Here is a 19,439-nt window from a genome sequence, read left to right as displayed (position 1 = left end):
GAGATGAGCGAACGTACTCGGATAGGCACTACTCGTCCGAGTAATGTGCCTTATCCGAGTACCTCCCCGCTCGTGCAGCAAGGTTCGGGAGCTGCCGCTGCTGACAGGTGAGTCGCAGCGGGGAGCGGGGCAGAGCGGGCGGGAGAGAAGGAGAGAAAGATCTCCCCTCCGTTCCTCCCCGCTCTCCCCTGCAGCTCCCCGCTCCGTGCCGGCACCCGAACCTTTCAGCACGAGCGGGGAGGTACTCGGATAAGGCACATTACTCGGACGAGTAGTGCCTATCCGAGTACGTTCGCTCATCTCTATTTAGCATGTATCTTTGTAAGCTATACATGTTTGGCACAGCGTAATTAAATTCCTCTCACCCCACTGCTAACTACGTAAGATCTACAAATAATTATTGGCTGCACTGCCAACATATGAGGCTCCAAACAGAGAATTGCAATGTACCCCAAGCTAAAGCATCGTTTGTCTGTCTGCTTTGCTGCTATATACATTGACAGCAACAGAAATATACCTTCTCTAAATGCACAGTCCAAGTTTTGTATAGGCATATAAACCCGATGCAGCTTCTTTCTCTGCTCCTTCCAATAGAACCCAGTTTAAGTTCTCTGCCGGTATACAAGCTTTCACACCCAGCAGCAATATATATTCTGTAGAATATCTGTCCCTAACAACGGAACATGGTTTATGCAGGCATATACAAATGATGCAGCTTCTCTGTCCTGTGTTCAACTGTAAAATGGCTGTTGGTTACACGGTGCCTATATTATACATGGCTAGGTCATGTGATACAAGCATCCAATGATACTGCTGCCCATATGCAAGATGAAGGATATGTTTATTTGCATCACCAAGGCATCTTGCCTGCTACATTGGCTACATGCTGACATCTGTTGCAGGCATTATGAGAAATTCAATTTTCCTGCAAATTTTTCCAAACTAACCTGATATGTTTAGCAAAAATTACGGAATACTTTATTGCCTGGATAATTAAGACAAGCAATACTAGTCGTTACCACTTTTAGCTCTGAGGCTAAAGCAAATTGAAATCAAATTGTGAATATTGCATGTACAAATATCATTTTTGCAGCAAAGCAGGTAGGGAGAGTGAGGGGGGGGGGACAGGCAGCATAGAAGATCTGTGATTCTCCTGTCTTTCCCCTTGTCCCAGGGGGAGGAGTGACATGGACTTTTCTTCATGTTATCAACCCTATCATAAAGAGAGTATTTTTGCTTTCTCATTATCACACATGAGGGTCTATTTCACAGAAAAAGAATGAAAAGATGAAGACCTTCTCATCTCATAACTCCTATACATCTTTTAACCATGTAGATGCTTCAGTCATTGCTGACCAAAACATCTAATTGTTTTTAAAGAAAAAAATTTAGTTTTTGCCCCTTACACAAGGCTTTTAAATATTGAAAATATTAAAATAACAAATACGAAATGCATGTTAAACAGTACATTATTTATCCAGCACAGCAAATTACTTTAAAAAAAGGTGAATGCTAAAATAGCCATTTTCTGTTAATCTTGCTCTGCCAAAAATTAAAAATTATCAAAATATAGTGAGGTACCATCTCACTATACCGTACACATCACCAGCCCCTTTACCTTCTGTATCACCCCATTATTTGTAGTATATAAGCTTGTTGGAGCAGGACCCTCACCCCTACTGTTTACTTCAATTGATTACTTCATGTAACTGTGGTTTTGTTTCTTTTCCCCCTGTTTTGTAAGTACTGCAGAATATGTTGGCACTACATAAATAAAGATTATTATTATATATTATTAAAATATAAAAGTCGTCCTGTAAAAAACTAGCCCTCATACAGCTCTGTTGACAAAAAAATTAAAATACTCTGGTCTGGGATTCTGGAGACACAAAAAAAATGTTTAAATTGTGCAAAACTAGTCAAACGGCATTCATCATCTGGCTCTAATTGAGCCATTTAAAGGGGCCCTTGGAATAATAGCAAATCTCTTTTTGCATACCCTACTGCCATTTGAATATCCCTAATTTAGAGACCAGATAGTAAGGCTGCCACCACAAAGTGTTCTCTCAGGTAACACTAACATTTTCTCACCCTTCAAAAAGACACAATCATATACATAAGAAACAACTCATCAACTGATGTACCTTGCAGAATTCTCTCTCATGTGACTCTTTGGCTTAAGAAGATATTTCTTTAAAAGGCTAGATATAATATATTTTATTTGCATATCTGAAATGAAATGGTTTGGAATTTCATGTATAGAATTGTGCTGCTGCATATTGTGCATATTTGTAATACGCTTACTGTAAGTTAAAAGTAAACTTCTTTCTTCAGATAGGATAATATATAAGAATTTCAATGCAGAGAAAGTATCTATGTCTTTATTTATTGGCATTGGAGATGAGTGAACGTACTCGTTAAGGGCGATTTCGCAATCGAGCATCGCTATTTTCGAGTACCTGGCTACTTGGGTGAAAAGATTCGGCGGGCGCCGGGAGGCGGCATGGTGGAGCGGGGGGTAGCAGTGGGGAACAGGGAGGAGCTCTCTCTCTCTCTCCCCCCCACTCCCCTCTGCAACCCCCCGCTCACCCCCGGCGCCCCACGAATCTTTTCACCCGAGTAGTCAGGTACTCGAAAATAGCGATGCTCGATTGCGAAATCGCCCTTAACGAGTACGTTCACTCATCTCTAATTGGCATGCATTGTGAGCTAAAATATCTAAACAGTCTAAAATATTACAATGTGTTTTACTTTTACAGGATGGCATGGGAAATTTAAGAATTACCAAGAAAGGAGTAAGACTGGAAGGTGTATCTGAATTTCTTCTTCCATTATATGTGAAGGAAATACAGTCTAGAAAGGTAAGTTACAGATCTGTTATACCAATTTTCATATATTGCATTATGAACGACTGTTTATTATGTAGACATAAATATGGTAAATACATGCAATGAAGAAAAAGCAAGTTATGTTTATTGGACAAAACTTATTTTGATAATAATCAACCTTGTTTTATTTTGCTTATATTTTATTTATGTTATTGTTTCCATTGAGAAGAGGAAATAGCTGGAATTTATCAAATGCAAAAGGTATTCAAATTATTGTTGGTAAACATAGAATTCATTGAGTATGACACAAAATATGATTACAAGATGTTAAAATTTCCATTTCTTTAGGGTTCAGTCACACCGGCGTTTCTAATGGGCGCTTTTCCGCACATCAAAAAATTCACCCTGAGCTCAGCCAATCAGAGACAGCACTCACCCATTCATGAATTAATGAATGGGTGAGTGCTGCCTCTGATTGGCTAAGCACTGTGACCAATCAGAGGCAGCTCTCAGCTGTCATTCAATAGCTGAGAGCTGCCTCTGATTGATTACAGTTCTCAGCCAATCAGAGGCAGCCCATTCACCAGGCGGGAAAAACCCCCGCCTGCTGAACACTCCTCAGAGCCCGGCAGCTGCAGAGAGGTGAGTATAGATTTCTTTTTTTTTATTTTTTACACATTTTTAGGATGGTTTTCAGGGAAGGGCTTATATTTTAAGCCCTTCCCCGAAAATCACTGCAGCACTTGCCGGCAGCCCATTGCTTTCAATTGAGCCAGCTGCATTGCGGGGTCCCATTTTCACTAGACACTGTGACAATGCTGTCACAGTGTCCAGTGACAATGGGACTCTCCATAGAGATGAAGAAATCCTCTGCCACAGCTGTCACAGCCGTAGCAGAGGATCGCAATGTTCTCTGTATGTCAATGGGGCGGCCGCAGCTGCCGCCGGCCCCATTAATCACAGGTGAAAACCCTGGATGTGACAGCATCCAGGGGTTTCACATCCAAGGAATCCCCTGCTGCGGCTGTGACAGCACAGTGGGAAGTGCTCTTTTTGAGTGGATAAATGCTGCTAGCAGTGTTTTTTCCGCCGTCACGCCTGCTTCGGTCACACAAATTTTAAACACATAACTGATGCGTTTAAAAATTTGTGCGCCAAAACACCCATGTGACTGAGCCCTTACTCTTATTTTCAAACTATTTATTTGTGTTGCAAAAAAGTAAAAGAAGTATTCCCACCCCAGCCCATGATGTCTGCAATAGGAACACATAAGCAGAAAAGCAAACTGCACTACACTGTTTCCATAACTCCCATAGAACTGAGGGCATGCACTAACATTTTTGTTAACTTGGGGTCGAGGAAAGAGCATATTCAAAAGATGTTTTATGAGCAGGAGATGTCAGGAGGTAGTTAGACCTTGTATGTGTTGTTTGAAGGCAAGGATGGAGTCAAATGACAGTGGACTTGTGTGACTGGTGAAAGTATAGAGCCATTGATTGTAATTGATAAGACTGGTGGGGGGGGGGGTTGAGTGAGATAGGGGTAAAGATGATGAGTTCATCTTTTTTCATATTAAGTTTTAGAATGCAGGAGGAGAAGAAAGTGAACATAGCCACTTTGGGATTCTGAATAGGAGTGGTAACATTTGGGCTAGAGAGGTTCCAGGTGGACATGCTGTTTCAGGAGTTTTGATACAAATTAGAGCAGCAAGATAGGATGGTAGCTAGTCAGAGAGGAAGGATTGAGGGATGTCATTTTGAGAATGAGTGTGATGGATGTTAAAAGGATGAAAGAAAAACACTAGTATTCAGTGAGAGGTTGAAAATATATGTTAGGGCAGGGATAAGTTGGTAAGGCTGGCAATGAGGTGAGATGGGATTGGATAAAGTACACAGGTGCTCAGGTGTGATTTGCAGAGTTAGGTGAAAGCTTGTCTTTAATAATGATGAGGAAGTAGATTAAGAGCAGGCAGGACAGGTTAGCTCTGAAGAAGAGTTGAATGGGGAGACACAGAGGGTGAAGAAGGAAGTTGAATGTATTAAATAGTTGTCTGGTGTGGCGAGAGAGAGACTATTGAAGTAGTGCTGTTTGTCAGAGTTGAGTACAGATTTAAAAATTGAGAACAGATTGTTTGTACATTGTGAAGTCTTCCTTGGAGTGAATTTTCTTCCATTGCCCCTCTACAACCCTGGAGGCTCACCTCAGTTTTTTGTTAGGTTATAATGTCATGGTTGTCTATTGATTCATCAGGTCCTTTTCTGTTTAAGAGGACTGAGTCTAGGAGTGAGATAATAGTGGTCTAATAAAAGGCAGCTTCTATGCCTGTGTCTTGGAGTGATGATATTGGAGAGAGTAGTAGGGGGTTGTCAGAGATTGTGCAACTATCAAGATGCTTGAGGTACTTATGGGGGGTGTGCCAGGGGGACAGAACAGGGAAGAGAAAAGGTAAGTGAAGGTAAGTAAATGGTGGACAGACAGATAGAGAGATAAGTTAGAAATATTAAATAAACAGCAGAGGTAGGTAAAGATGAGGTCCAGTACACAGTATCTGTTCTATCTGTTCTGATAATCTCCATCGCACTGTATTGTAAAATTACATAATAGGTAAGGCGGACATAAAGATTTTATTAACATTGTTTAACTAGCTAGTTTGTGTTATTCACATATAATGTGTTGAAAGTGATACCTGATAGGAGATTCTGGAGACCACGGTTCACATTACACACTGTATAGTACATTTGTATTAGTTTCATTTGCACATTGAAATGATCTCTTATGACAAGATAAGTGCACAGAAGTTGGTGTATATTCCTTGTCTGGACAGTTTCTCTTTATAGATGAGCATTGCTGTTATGAATGTAAATAAATATATTTTACTGGGTTGGTCTCAGGAGAAACTCTTATTAACTCACACACTGAATTACAGAAACAGTATAAATTACATTGTTTGCTAGTTATGCAAAAGTTCTAAAAAAGGTTTCTAATTCATTTAACATTTGTTATTAGAACATGGGGATTATATGCTCTGTGGTGTAGTGTATGTTGATTCTAATATTGTTATATTTGCAGTTGCACTATTTTGTTAGTTAAATATTATGTCTCCATATAATAGAGTACGAAGGTTATGTTATTAAATATAAGTTATATGAACATACTACATTCTGTATGATTGATTACAGACATGGTTACACAGTATAGTTACAGTGTTTATTAATGTGCGTATAAAAAGGTTGTCTAGTTACAATATGATTTTTTAATGATAGGTGCACAAGGCTTAAAATAAGAAAACAAATGGTAGTTGCTCATCCTGAGCATTGCGATCTAGTGCTGCAGCCCTGCAGTCTTCCCAGTCTTTTTTTGGAATGGACACCATATGACTGCTCACATCATTTGAGCAGATATTCCAGGAGAATGGCACCCAACTGCTCTGGCCTTGATTGACTGCAGCGGTCAGCAGCGTCCGTTCCAAAGACCAGGATGATGGTTGGGTGACAGTGCTGAACCACTGGGGCTGAGGATGAATAAGTACAACTGGTTTTGTTATTTTAAGCCCTGTGTACCTGTCATTAAAAATTATATTGTAACTGGATAACCCCCTTAATATAGTATAGTTATATTCTTGCACTTTTTTTTTTCTTACAAATGCAGCATTGTCTAAACAGAATTTCTCAGGGTGCTACATAGTTATTATAGCATGCTTATGCTATCTGCACAGCCCGACAGTCATTATTTGTTAATGGCTATGCAAATAGTGTAAGGCACCATATGATAGATCAGCATATTCAGATTTAGTAGCAGGAATATTCATTTGGCACCTGCAAGATCCGTACCTTAAATTGAATGTGGACATTACTTATCCTAACAGATCTAAATGGGAATTTATCACTTATAGTTTTTAATTAAAACTAGACACTAACTAAGGACCTGTAGATTGGAGGAGACTCATTGACTTCTGTGGAAAAGTGTTGCAGGCATGCCCTGTAACCTGTGTAGAGGTAATGTGCAGGGAGGGGAAGAGGTGAGCACTGACCCTCATGTATTGTGAATGGTGAATCCAGTGTTATCTATATAGAGGTGTTATCTTTCATTGTAATCCTGCCTGTGATAATTAAGACTCAGTCAGTACGAAAACAGCAAGATTTCATGCTTTTTGTATCACCAAAAATTCTTACAAATCTGTTTACCAATTAAACATGACTTAAAGGGGTTGTCCCGCGAAAGCAAGTGGGGGTATACACTTCTGTATGGCCATATTAATGCACTTTGTAATATACATCGTGCATTAAATATGAGCCAAACAGAAGTTATTCACTTACCTGTTCCGTTGCTAGCGTCCCCGTCTCCATGGTGCCGTCTAATTTCAGCGTCTAATCTCCCGATTAGACGCGCTTGCGCAGTCCGGTCTTCTCCCTTCTGAATGGGGCCGCTCGTGCCGGAGAGCTGCTCCTCGTAGCTCCGCCCCATCACGTGTGCCGATTCCAGCCAATCAGGAGGCTGGAATCGGCAATGGAACGCACAGAGCCCACGGTGCACCATGGGAGAAGACCTGCGGTCCACCGTGGGTGAAGATCCCGGCGGCCATCTTAGCAAGGTAAGTAAGAAGTCGCCGCAGCGCGGGGATTCGGGTAAGTACTATCCGTTTGTTTTTTTTTTACCCCTGCATCGGGTTTGTCTCGCGCCGAACGGGGGGCTATTGAAAAAAAAAAAAAACGTTTCGGCGCGGGACAACCCCTTTAAATAATAGGCTATTTAAAATGACATATTCTCTTAAAAAACCCTTTATGCCAAATATGATCAAGTGCTAAGTATCAGTGAAAATGGTTACATTGTCATGAGATACAATTACCGTATATTGTGATGAGTTGACCATTTTGAACAAAAATTGAATGTTGGTACATGTTATGCTCAGATTCCAAGGTCAATATCAACAGACTACCCAATCTCCTGACTGCATAGTCATTATGGGTACCATGGTATAAAAGTAATAATACATACAGAGTCCCATGGTAGACTTTCTAAAGTAACATAGGTGTGATGATTCTTCTGAGTCACATCATAAGACATACTGAATATGCTTACCCATTTCATTGACTTAGATTTAAAATGATTTTAGTATAAAGTTATGGTTTACAAGGAGAAAGAGGAACTGGACTTGGGAAATACAGCATTATTGTATTAGTCTTCCAGATTAGTCTACCATAATCTAATTGTTTATGAAAATGTATTCATCCTTTTGTCTGTCTGAAGTGCATTTTGTTGAAGTATATTGTAAATACACAAAACTTATCCAGGTTTCAATGTGGATAAATTCAAAGAATGGTAATGCAGTCAAAATTTAATATTGTGGGGTTTTGACTTTTTAAGCTCATTATGGTTCTTTGTAATTTATTGAAAGGCAGGACTTTGGAGGGAGCTTTAGAAAGGCTTTAACTAAAAAGAGGTAATGCATTAGGCAGGCATACTTCAAAATGCAATATTTGTAAAATTGCTTCACTTTCAAAAGAGCACATAGAAAATTTGAAAACATGAAAATGCTAAAATTTAGTAATTATACATATGTAGCATTATACAACTGTTTACCATTATATGTAGTATATGTTTTAGAATATGATTAGTAGCAAATGGAACTAAAGCTTAATCCTTCACAATCCAGTTTTCTAAAGCTGGTATGAAATACTGGAAAATGCATTTCTACGGCTTCAATAAGCATTTCTGGAACAATAAAAAAGACATCTATATCAATCAAAAAGAAAGACTGCATTGGTATGCACTGTAATACCGTATAACATAGACAGGCAAAACATTAGCACTTCTGTGGATTTGATAGATTATATTTAGAAACATAAAAAGTAGGAGTACTGTCCCATATGAGATGAATAGCTCCAAATGAATCTCTAAGGTACTTTTTATTTCCTTTATGTGCTGGAAAATGAAATTGTTACATTTCCAGGATACTTGTGTCTTTCTTTCATTAGTATCACATCAACAAAACTTTCTCATTCTAGTTCTAAAGATAAATGATGATTTTTTTTAAACATGATGACATTAAAAGTGGACTAATAACCTGAACCGACCCCATGTTTATGGGATATAGGAAGACCACAAAGCTGAGCCTTTTACAAGGTTATGTTCTATTTACTTATGTTCTATATAAATGAATAGGGTTGTTTCAAAAGTAGGTGAATGGATTTTTTCAAACCCATTTTGATGTACTGTAAGGAATACTCTCAGAAATTTCTGCAACATGTCAGCATCTCGTTATATTAATACACAGCCAGACCGGCAAATCTTACATTGACATTTGTATGTCATTACTTATTTCATGTGTTGTCAAGAATCTCCACTGGTTGATCCAAATAAAATTGCCAGTACACAAAACAATTATCGTTCCTGCGATCCAGCGTGAATCTGAACAATTATGGTTTAGTGTAAATTCATGATCCTACCGGATGACAAACAAGAAGTTGTTCACTTTTCGTTTGGCATTCATGATGGATCATTCCGTGTAAACAGGCAGTCATTCAATTATGAGCAACTGGCTGATTACTGTGAATGGAGGCAGGCGGGACCAAATGATCTCTGGTCCCCTCTGTCTCCGTTCAGTCAACAATGCTGGTTCCTGTGTAAAAGCACAGAAACGACTATCACTGGGGCACCCTGTCGGGCATCTGTTGCCCAACATCTTATATATAAAATGCTAAATCTGTTTGTTTGTGTCATATAGAAATCCACAGTTCTGGTCCAATTCGAGTGAAATTTTGCATGAGCGTTCTTCAGCACTAGGTGACAAATAGTGGCGTAATTAAAAAATCGAAAACTCACCGACTTCCCCTGTAATTTTTGTTGCCTATTGCAACCAATCACAGCTCAGCTTTCATTTCTTGTACTGCTGAGGTAAAATGAAAGCTGTACTGTGATTGGTTGCTAGAGCTCAGCTTTCATTTCTTGCACAGCTGAAGAAAAATAAAAGCTGTGCTGTGATTAGTTGCTTTTTCTTATACTGCTGAGGTAAAATAAAAGCTGCGCTGTGATTGGTTGATAGAACTCAGCTTTCATTTCTTACACAGCTCAGGTAAAATGAAAGCTGCACTGTGACTGGTTGCTATTTCTTATACCGCTGAGCTAAAGTGAAAGCTGCGCTGTGATTGGTTACCATGGGCAACACAGATTTTCTTTTGGGCAGTTTTCATAAGAGTGTGGTGCTGGGCTCATTTTTGTGGCCCACTGTGTATTCTAGGACTGCTATTCATAAAATTGCCATGCAATGCACCGGTATATCTCCTAGTCCCATAAACAGAAAGTATTTACTCTCGGTATGGAGGTCACTGGAATTTGATCTGAAATGAAATTTACAGTATTTGATTTGATGTACAGAGACTTATGTTGAGCCTAACAATTCAAATTGCTATGCCTTAGGAGGAAACCCATGTAAATACAGAGAGAATATACAATCTTCGTGCAGATGTAAAAAAAAGCAGTGGCAGAATTTATGGTTTTTTTTCTATTCCATCCCATAATTTCTTTAAGCTTCTCAATGCATTATATGTTACATTAAATAGTGCTACTAAAATATACAACTCATCCTACATACCATACAATCCCTGATATGGCTATGTCTACAGAAAAATAAATGACTAGCTCTTGTAAGTTAAGAATAAAAAAAATAACAAAAAATGGTCTGAGGTGCCTAATGGTTAAATAAATAACAATGCATTAAATTTATTTAATTAAAAAATTGATGTGTTTTCTGTTAATCTTTTTTGTGTTAAATATAGCAGCTGATTGATCCCGATTTTTAATAATACGCTGGAGTACATGATGATGAGAATAACCCTTCTAGAATATTTTATATAAGTATTTTTAACCTGTCTAAATTCAAACTCAAAATGTAATAGCGCATTACTGAAAGCCAAGATTTTAATATTACATCAGTGTAGCTCAGGCATTTGCATGTATATAAAAATACAGTAGTTAAAAGTGTCCATTAAACAACTTACATATTTCTAAAACCAGACCTGGCCAAGATCATAATTTTAATTTGCAAACATATGTCATGGATAATTTCCTATAAAAGCGTGGCATAATCATTCACAAATTTAATCTCACCTTGCCCCAAGGATAACAAACTCAGAAGTTATTCATACTTAGAAATACCCTCCCTGAGTGCAGTGCCATCAAGTATTCATGATTTGAAACATTTTGATAATTCTAGCTTTTCTAGAGAACACAGCATGAAAATCCCTTGAGAAGCATCATGTAATATTTACCAGGGAACCATATGTTACTGGGTATATTGTGCTTAAAGCCTGAGTGTTTCTAATCTCGGAATGTTTAGAAAACTCAGAATGGTTAAATACGACAACATTATAATATATAAGTAATGATGAATGCATGGCTAAATCCTGGATATAGCAGGCAGTTAGAGTAATACAACTTCTGGTTTTTAGTAATTTGCAGACAAAATTCTACTAATTATTCTGTTTATTATACTATATACTCGAGAAAATATACTGTGTCACATATAGTATGTTGTTATTTACTTTTATATTATTCAGTATTCAAGACTAAGGCTTTCCTCACACAGGCGTTTTTGTGCAGAGTTTAGCTGATTTTTCAGCACAGCACCAAATGCTGTACAACTCACCCATTCATTTTAATAGGGCTGCTCACACAAGCATCAAAATGCAGTGTTTCCAACGCTGCACTTTGACAGCAATGCATGTTCTATCTTTGGCCATTTTCGACTCTATGTTGCCCATTGAAATGAATGGGTAGAGGTTTTAAGCGCTGCCAAAAATGCGGCACAACTTGGTACCGCGTTTTTGGCAACACTAAATGCCCAAGCTACACTACCTGAGAAAAAAATCAATATTTATCTAGCAAACGCCGTTGGGTCCATGCCCCTGCTCTCCAGGGCTCTATGCAGGCTGATGGACGCTTGTAATCCCCGACAGATTTTTTTTGCTGGTAACGTGGGTTGAAGACCCCACCTCCAGCAAGAGATTTCTCTGATTGGCTGAGGCACTTGGCCAATCACAGCAATTCATTGAATAGCTCAGCCAATTAGAGTAATCTCTTGCTGGAAGCATGGTCTTCAACCCTAGTACCAGCACAAGATGGTCGGGGATTACAAGTGCCGGGAAGCCTGCACAGGGCTCTGGAGAACAGCAGCAGGGACCTGACGGCGTCTGCTAGGTGATTACTGCTTTTTGGATTCTTTTCAGCTCCCTTGGCTGTGTTTTAAGCTGTGCTGAAAAAGCAGTTAAAAACTCAGTCAAAACGCTGTCAAAACACTGCATTTCTGCAAACGCCTGTGTGAGGAAGGCCTAAGTTAAAATGGTGTTCCAGAAAAAGCTCTTCCAACATGTCAGTCCAACAAATCAAAAGAAAGGACACAGTGATGAGGGTTGTAGGGGTTGTTGTCACACTGGGCTCCTATGCTTAATGGGCCTACATTAAAGGTAAAACAACATTATAAGTGGTGGATGCAGTGATGCCAAGAAATGTTATGCTAGTTTTCAATTTTTAGATTATTTTTTTATTTATTTACTGTTAGTTTTGCACTATAGCACTAACTTGTTCCACAATTCTGTACATAAGTCACTGTTTTACTATGTTAATGAGTGAATCCAATAGGTCTATTGATCTTATGAAACAGGTCATCAAGCAAAGATCTTAAAAATTTCATCAAAAATGCCCTATTGTTTAAATTAAGTGTTCTATGCTAAAACAAATTAAGGATTGTTGGTAATGTTTGTTTTTAATTTTCCACATCACTATCTATAAATAATACATTACGGAAATATTGCAGTTTTCACTCTTGCCACTGAGTTTCATGATAGACTGACAAGACTGAAACTTCCTGTTCTGTAGTGTTCACTACTCAGCAGTCACATTTCCTCATTATCTTGCCTATGATGATAATAAGGTAGCGCCTATAAATAATAAGACAGCATCCATCCTTCAAAATAGGATATGGTCACAACTCACCTCCTCCATTCCCTGAACAATGACCTCTGCAGAGGTTATAAAGCATGCCAAGAACATTCTCTTACAGAAGTTAGTCATCTGATGACTGCTATGGTCCATGTACCTGCTGTAAAACATATCTCTGAATGCTGTTAACAGCAGCTCAGACGGGATGGCTACTCTGATAGTGATTTGCATAAAATAAAAATATACAATCTGGAAATAAGAACATGTTAAGAAAAAAATGTGTACCAATGTCTGGTTTTAATTAATTAACCAATATATGTAATGTATTGTTATTCCCTTTAACAATTTGTACTTTATCATATATTATGATTCCTTTTAAAACTGCAGGGACTTAAAACACATTCACATCCTGCCAAGGTCATAGTGTTTTTAAATACTGCTGTGTGTTCTTCAGTAAAGTGCATCTGCGCTATAGAGAAGCAAAGGAGTTCAGTTGGCCACAGAGTTGTTTAGAAGCAATACTTATATTTTTTGGAAATTTTTAACATTTATGAATTGTTGATGAGCATTAGGTTTATGAAATTTATTAGTGAGAGAATAAGAGTGACCACAGAGAAACTTATGTTACTTATACTGAAGAACTTAGGTATTGAGAGCCATGGAGACCATTTTGCCGTATCCTAAACATCTAGTAAAGCCGTTCTTAACCTATGGGGTTCCTAAACATCTAGTAAAGCCGTTCTTAACCTATGGGGTATAATTCAATAAGCTCACTTTGTTCTATAAGCTTATGTGGGCTTTATTATTACTATATTATTAAAGAGGACCTGTCATGTTCTCGGGTCAGTGTTGGCGGCTGCATAGCTTTGCAGCTGTGAAACCCCCTGATTCTATATCATCTTTTTTTTCTCTATACTCCCCTCATTCCCCCTTCTTGAGAATTTAACAAATTATTCAAGTCATTTTTTTCTGTTTGCTCAATTACATTATCTTTATCAATAAACACCATTTGATTGAAGATCAAATATGAATATGTCCATTTTTGGTAAAAAAAAATGCATGATTGTAAGCCTTTTAAGTTATTGTACATGGGTAGGGTATCACAAAATATCTAGTTAACTAACAGGTTCAGTTTTGTTATATATTTATCTGTACTTATTTTGTATTTAAATAAATATTGAGGCCTCGGTCACACGGGCATTTTTTCCTGCGATTTGCGGATCGCATAACGGATGCGCATCCGCAAATCGCGTGACCGGGGCCGACGATTCACTGAAAAAGCTTCACCTAGCAGCGTTTTCAGTGAAACGCCCCACACTCTCCTGAACTGCTCTGTGTAGTATTCAGCAGCCGGGGATTTAAAATCCCCGCCTGCTGAATGAGCTGCCTCTGATTGGTCACAGCCCTCTTCAATCAGAGGCAGCTCTCACTCACCCATTCATGAATTCATGAATGGGTGAGTGAGTGCTGCCTCTGATTGGCTGAGTGCAGGGACAAATCAGAGGCAGCTCTCAGCTATTGAATGACAGCTGAGAGCTGCCTCTGATTGGTTCCTGCGCTCAGCCAATCAGAGGCAGCACTCACTCCTCCATTCATGAATTCATGAATGGGTGAGTGAGAGCTGCCTCTGATTGGTGAGGGCTGTGACCAATCAGAGGCAGCTCATTCAGCAGGCCGGGACTTTAAATCCCCGGCTGCTGAATACTACACAGAGCAGTTCAGGAGAACTGCCGGCCAGATGCGGCTGAACTCCGGCTGCTGGGAAAAGGTGAGTATACATTTTTTTTTTACACATTTTAGGATGATTTTCAGGGAAGGGCTTATATTTTTAAGCCCTTCCTGAAAATTCATCCCGCGCTCGCCGGCAGCCCATTGCTTTCAATGGAGCCGGCTGTATTGCCGGCTCCATTGAATTCAATGGGCGAACATCATTCTTCTCTGCCACAGCTGTTACAGCTGTGGCAGAGGAGAACGATCTTTAGTATATGTTCTCAAACGGGTCGGCGCTGCTGCCGCCGACCCCATTGAGCGCATATATAGAACACAGCGATGCGTAGAACGCAGATAGGCACGTTCTGCGCATCGTTGTGTCCTATAATTGATCTCACATCCGCATAAAAAGCGTACATGTAACCCCTCCCATTGGGATGCATTTGGTCTATAGATCTGCAGATCGCAAGCGCATCTGCAGATCGGACCAACAAATGGTCATGTGACCGAGGCCTTAGAGGGGGTGTGGCTTGCAGGCAAAAGAGTAGGTCACACACAGAGTGAGCTCCTGCTACACATCTACTCTATAGACCACATCAGGAAACTTTCACCTCTACAAAAGATGAACCATGGGATGCAGGAGAGGCTCTGGTAGACCAGCAGAGATGACAGCAGGAGAAAGGAGGCAGCTTCTTCAATGCCTCTAGACAACGGGACTCTGCTCCCAAGATGGCACCCACACGTGAGTGCTTATAAGAGTCTGAAGATATAAGACCATTCTCTCACCAGGCCTCTGAATCCCCAGGCACTGGGAAAAACAATAGCCGTGGAAAGAGTGTGATCTCCCCCACACATCCACATCAGGATTAATTAGCACATAATGTTCTGTATCTCCAGCAAGCCCTGGGAGTTCATTATCTAATGATTCATCCCCTGAACACAATGCAGCTGCACAGCAGCCCTCCGACTCTGCCATATCAGTATCTCCCATTGAAGTTTCAGAGTGGAATTGGAAAGCTCACATTAGAGCTATCCCCACCAGAAATTAGATACACACTCTCTTCCAAAACCTGGCAACATCTAATAAGCAGGCCATGTCCCTTAAGGCCCTTTTCCCAGCCAGAATTAATTGGTCAAAATTTGCCCAAACGCCCGAAAATGATGAATAACTGTTACATGTAAACACTGGCATCACGCACTTTTCATTTGAAAGATGGATATTGGTTCACTTAAAATCCATTGTGCAGCCACTGAAATACTAAGCAAATACATTCTATTTGAATGTACTTCGCTCATCTTTCAAAAGACTGCAGGATGTTCTCCTCCTGGCATGTTTACACTAGCTGCAAGGGGAACAAGGAAATGTGTCAGCAGCTGTTTACACAGCTGGGAGTGTGTTTAAACACATGCTGGGACTGCAAACAACTCATGCAGGTCTTTTTACATGCAAATTAAGATGATAAAGTGTTAATAACCATTGATGGCCATTAACACGTTATGCAAATAGATTGCTAAATCTTTTAGTTTTTCATTCTGTTGAAAAATTATCTTTGAACGTAAAAGGGCCTTTATAAAGAAGGAAACACATCAAATAGGGACTATGGTTTCTGCCATAGAAGAGACCCCAAAACAGGTTTTGCCTATTATAGAAGCACATAGTCAGGCTATCTAAGTACAATCCATTCAAATTGTGGACATATTGACCCACATTGATGATCTTGAAAACAGGCACGGGAGAAATAATCTCCATATTCAGGGTTTCCCAAATGATGTTACTGCAACTCAAATTGAACCGTGGGCCCACACCATATTCAACGTCATGCTACAATGCCTTCTGAATAGAGATTGATCGTATCCACTGAGCACTGGGCCCCAAGCCTTCAGATCCTAAAAGACCCAGGAACATTATTTGCTGCATCCATTTCTACAAAGATAAAGATGTCATTCTGAGAAGTGTACTGGAATCTCCCAGCCTTCAGTATAAAAGCCTCCTCATACTGGTTCTTCCGAACCAAGTTAAATGCAAGTTGCAGCTACGTAGGGCTCCTAAACACTTACTGGAGCACTTAAAAGAAAGGGATACCACATACTGGTGGAGCTTCCTGTTCCAACACACAGCTAAAAAAGATGATAGATCTGCAACCTTCTGCTCACTGGAAGATCTGCCAAAATTCCTAAGCACATTTGAACTTCCTATGACTTTCCTGTCTGAGTGGCCCTTAGGACTCCCCCTCCCAGTGTCAGCATTTAGAGAGCAGTGGCATACGGTACCTTCAAGGCAATGTAGGGACCACCATTGCCTACATAATCAGCCTGTATAAGACATGGGCAACTGAAGGAGACGTTTTCTCCTGCCAAGACACAGAACAAGAAGCTTCTAAGCGTCATGAATGAACATTATTGTTACTGTCATTTAGTGCCAGTTAAAAGTTACTTTATTCTGTTAAAAAGCGATTTAACTATACTTGCCAGTTTTCCTAGGCAAAGTTACTGATTAGAGATGAGCGAACGTGTTCGGCTCCGCCCCTTTTCACCCAGACACCGAACTTCGCGAGGAATTCCGTGTTCGGGCGAAAAAAGTTCGGGGGTCGCCGTGGCAGCGCGGGGGGTTGCGGCGGGGAGTGGGGGGGAGAGGGAGAGAGAGAGGGCTCCCCCCTGTTCCCCGCTGCTGCCGCCCGCGCCGCCGCGCCTCTCCCCGCCCCCCGGCGCCCCCCGAATACTTACGCGCGAACACGGAAGTCCTCGGAAAAGCCGGTGTTCGGGTGCGTAAGTGTTCGTTAAGAACACGTTCGCTCATCTCTATTACTGATGTTTGAAAATTCTTAGCTTTTTGGTTTGGAAAATCTCTCGCTGACCAAAGTATCACAGTTTTCATGATTCTTGCCTGATATACAAGAAACCGCAAGAGTTCCATCTCTTAATATAAAGGAGCCAGTGATGGGGCCCCTCCCTTTCTTGCCTCTTTGCCCCTACCTAGGGTCAACAACATGCATTGTCACAATGCTAGTTCAGTACTAACATGTAGACTAGAGTTTTGAGCCTTGATCCGAATGTAAATACCCTACCACCCACCCTTCTCTGCTCTCAGCTTCCTCTTTTCTTCCTCCCTTATGCTCAAACAGCTAGTGACCTCACCCCATTACCGATACCATGACTAGTATATCTTTTTGTTCATACAACACCAGAGGATTAAACAAGCCTGCAAAGAGGGGGCAGATTCTGTCATTCCTCAGCAAAAAAACAGTAATGGTAGCCTTATTGCAGGAAACCCATTTCCAATCAAACAACATACCACAATGCAGGTCTTGCCACTATACAACCTGGTACCATTGTTCTCATCCTACGAAAAAATCCAGTGGAGAATCCATTGCCCTTCACAGAAACTTCCATCATCAATATATTGAATCTGAGATTGATACAGAAGGCTGATACCTATTTTTAAAAATTAAAGTGGGTCCGAAAGTTTATACCTTTGCTAACACATATTTTCCCAATCAAGCTGAGGTCTTAGTCGGATCTCAAATGCTGGAAGCATTAACACGATTTGCTGGAGGCTCAAGCATAATCCTGGGGGCAAATTTAATTTCTGCTTTGATCCGTTCATGGATTCATCCTTGGGTAACTTCAATGTCTCCTCTGCTGCAACACGTAAACTGAAGAAAGATCTCTACTCATTGAAACTCTGACTTCTGGAGGGTGTTATATCTGGGAGTCAAGGATTTCAGCCATCACTCAGTAGCACACAACAGCTATAGCCTAATAGACTATTTGTTTATTTCACACAGCTTAGAAGATTTTGCACCCTCTTGCTCCATAGATGTTTTTCTGTGGTCTGACCATGCCCCAGTTTGCAGTGCCCTAAGTAGCACTCCAGCTGAGAGAGGGTTTCACACCTGGCATTTCAACGACAATCTGCAAAATTATGCACTTTGCTTGAAAGAAATACATTCAGCAATCAAACATTTCTGCAATGACCATATATCAAACACTATTTTGACTCCTATTAAGCGGGATGAACTTTAGTGTGTACTTTAGGGAGTACTCATATCACATGGGTCCAAGCTAAAAAAAAAAAGTCTCATAAACTAGAAATCCTCCTCAAAAACCTAGACTTCCTAGAACTTACCAGCAAATCCTTACCAACTGACCAGCTATGTGCAAAGATATCTGACCTTCACCAGCAAACTCTCCATCAATTCGATCAATTGTCCTTATGTTATAGAGCCAAATTCTTTCCTTTCCCTTCCCAAGCTCTCCAGACACTCATAACAGTAATTCCGAAACTGGGCAAGGACCTTTCCTCCTGTAGTAACTCTCAGCCCATATCTCTCTTAAATATAACCACAAAATTATACTCCAAGATCCTGGAAACTTGATTCTCTCTTTGATCCATAAAGAAAAAGTAGGCTTCATTACAGTATGCGAAGCTAGAGATAATACTATAAAATCGATATTGCATGGCTTGCATGTCTGGGAATCCTCTATTTCTATTATCAATAGATGCATAGAAAGCTTTTTATAGAGTTTGTTAGAGGTTGCTAGAGGCATCCCAGGAAAACAGATATGGGTCCCCAATTGTATGGATTATAGCCCTATACAACCATTCAACAGCAAGGGTTCAAATTAATGGATCGCTTACATCACCATTAGGAATTAAAAATGGCACCAGAGAGGAATGCTCTCTGTCCCTCTTTTATATATTCTCACAATGGAGGCTCTGGCAAACTTAGAAAAAATCCTAATATACAGGGAATCAAAATGGGATTGTATGGTCACAAATTAGCTCTATTCGCTGATGATCTCGTAATGTATGTTACGAACCCTAGAATTCTCTCTCAACCATCCTAAAAGAATTTGAAAAATTCAAAGAAGTCAACAACTTAAAAGTCAAAATTCACAAATCGGAAATCCTCAATATAACCCTCCCAACTGAAGAAGCATCCCAATTAAAATCCATAAAACCAC

The 19,439-nt window shown here is 40.0% G+C and overlaps 1 protein-coding gene across 1 annotated transcript in view; it reads left to right on the top strand.

Annotated features, from left to right (window-relative positions):
- The window catches only part of SGCZ (sarcoglycan zeta), a 648,899-nt gene that overhangs the window by 451,538 nt on the left and 177,922 nt on the right, over window positions 1–19,439 (top strand). Inside the window, exon 4 of the mRNA XM_066574655.1 lies at window positions 2,760–2,861. Within this exon, the coding sequence (XP_066430752.1) occupies window positions 2,760–2,861 (102 nt within the window). The remainder of the gene's footprint in view (window positions 1–2,759; window positions 2,862–19,439) is intronic.

Source organism: Eleutherodactylus coqui, chromosome 7, assembly GCF_035609145.1.
Source record: "Eleutherodactylus coqui strain aEleCoq1 chromosome 7, aEleCoq1.hap1, whole genome shotgun sequence".
In the NCBI taxonomy this organism is placed as follows: Eukaryota; Metazoa; Chordata; class Amphibia; order Anura; family Eleutherodactylidae; genus Eleutherodactylus; species Eleutherodactylus coqui.
The sequence above is the reverse complement of the archived record's forward strand: the minus strand, read 5'-3'. Positions and strand labels throughout refer to the sequence as shown.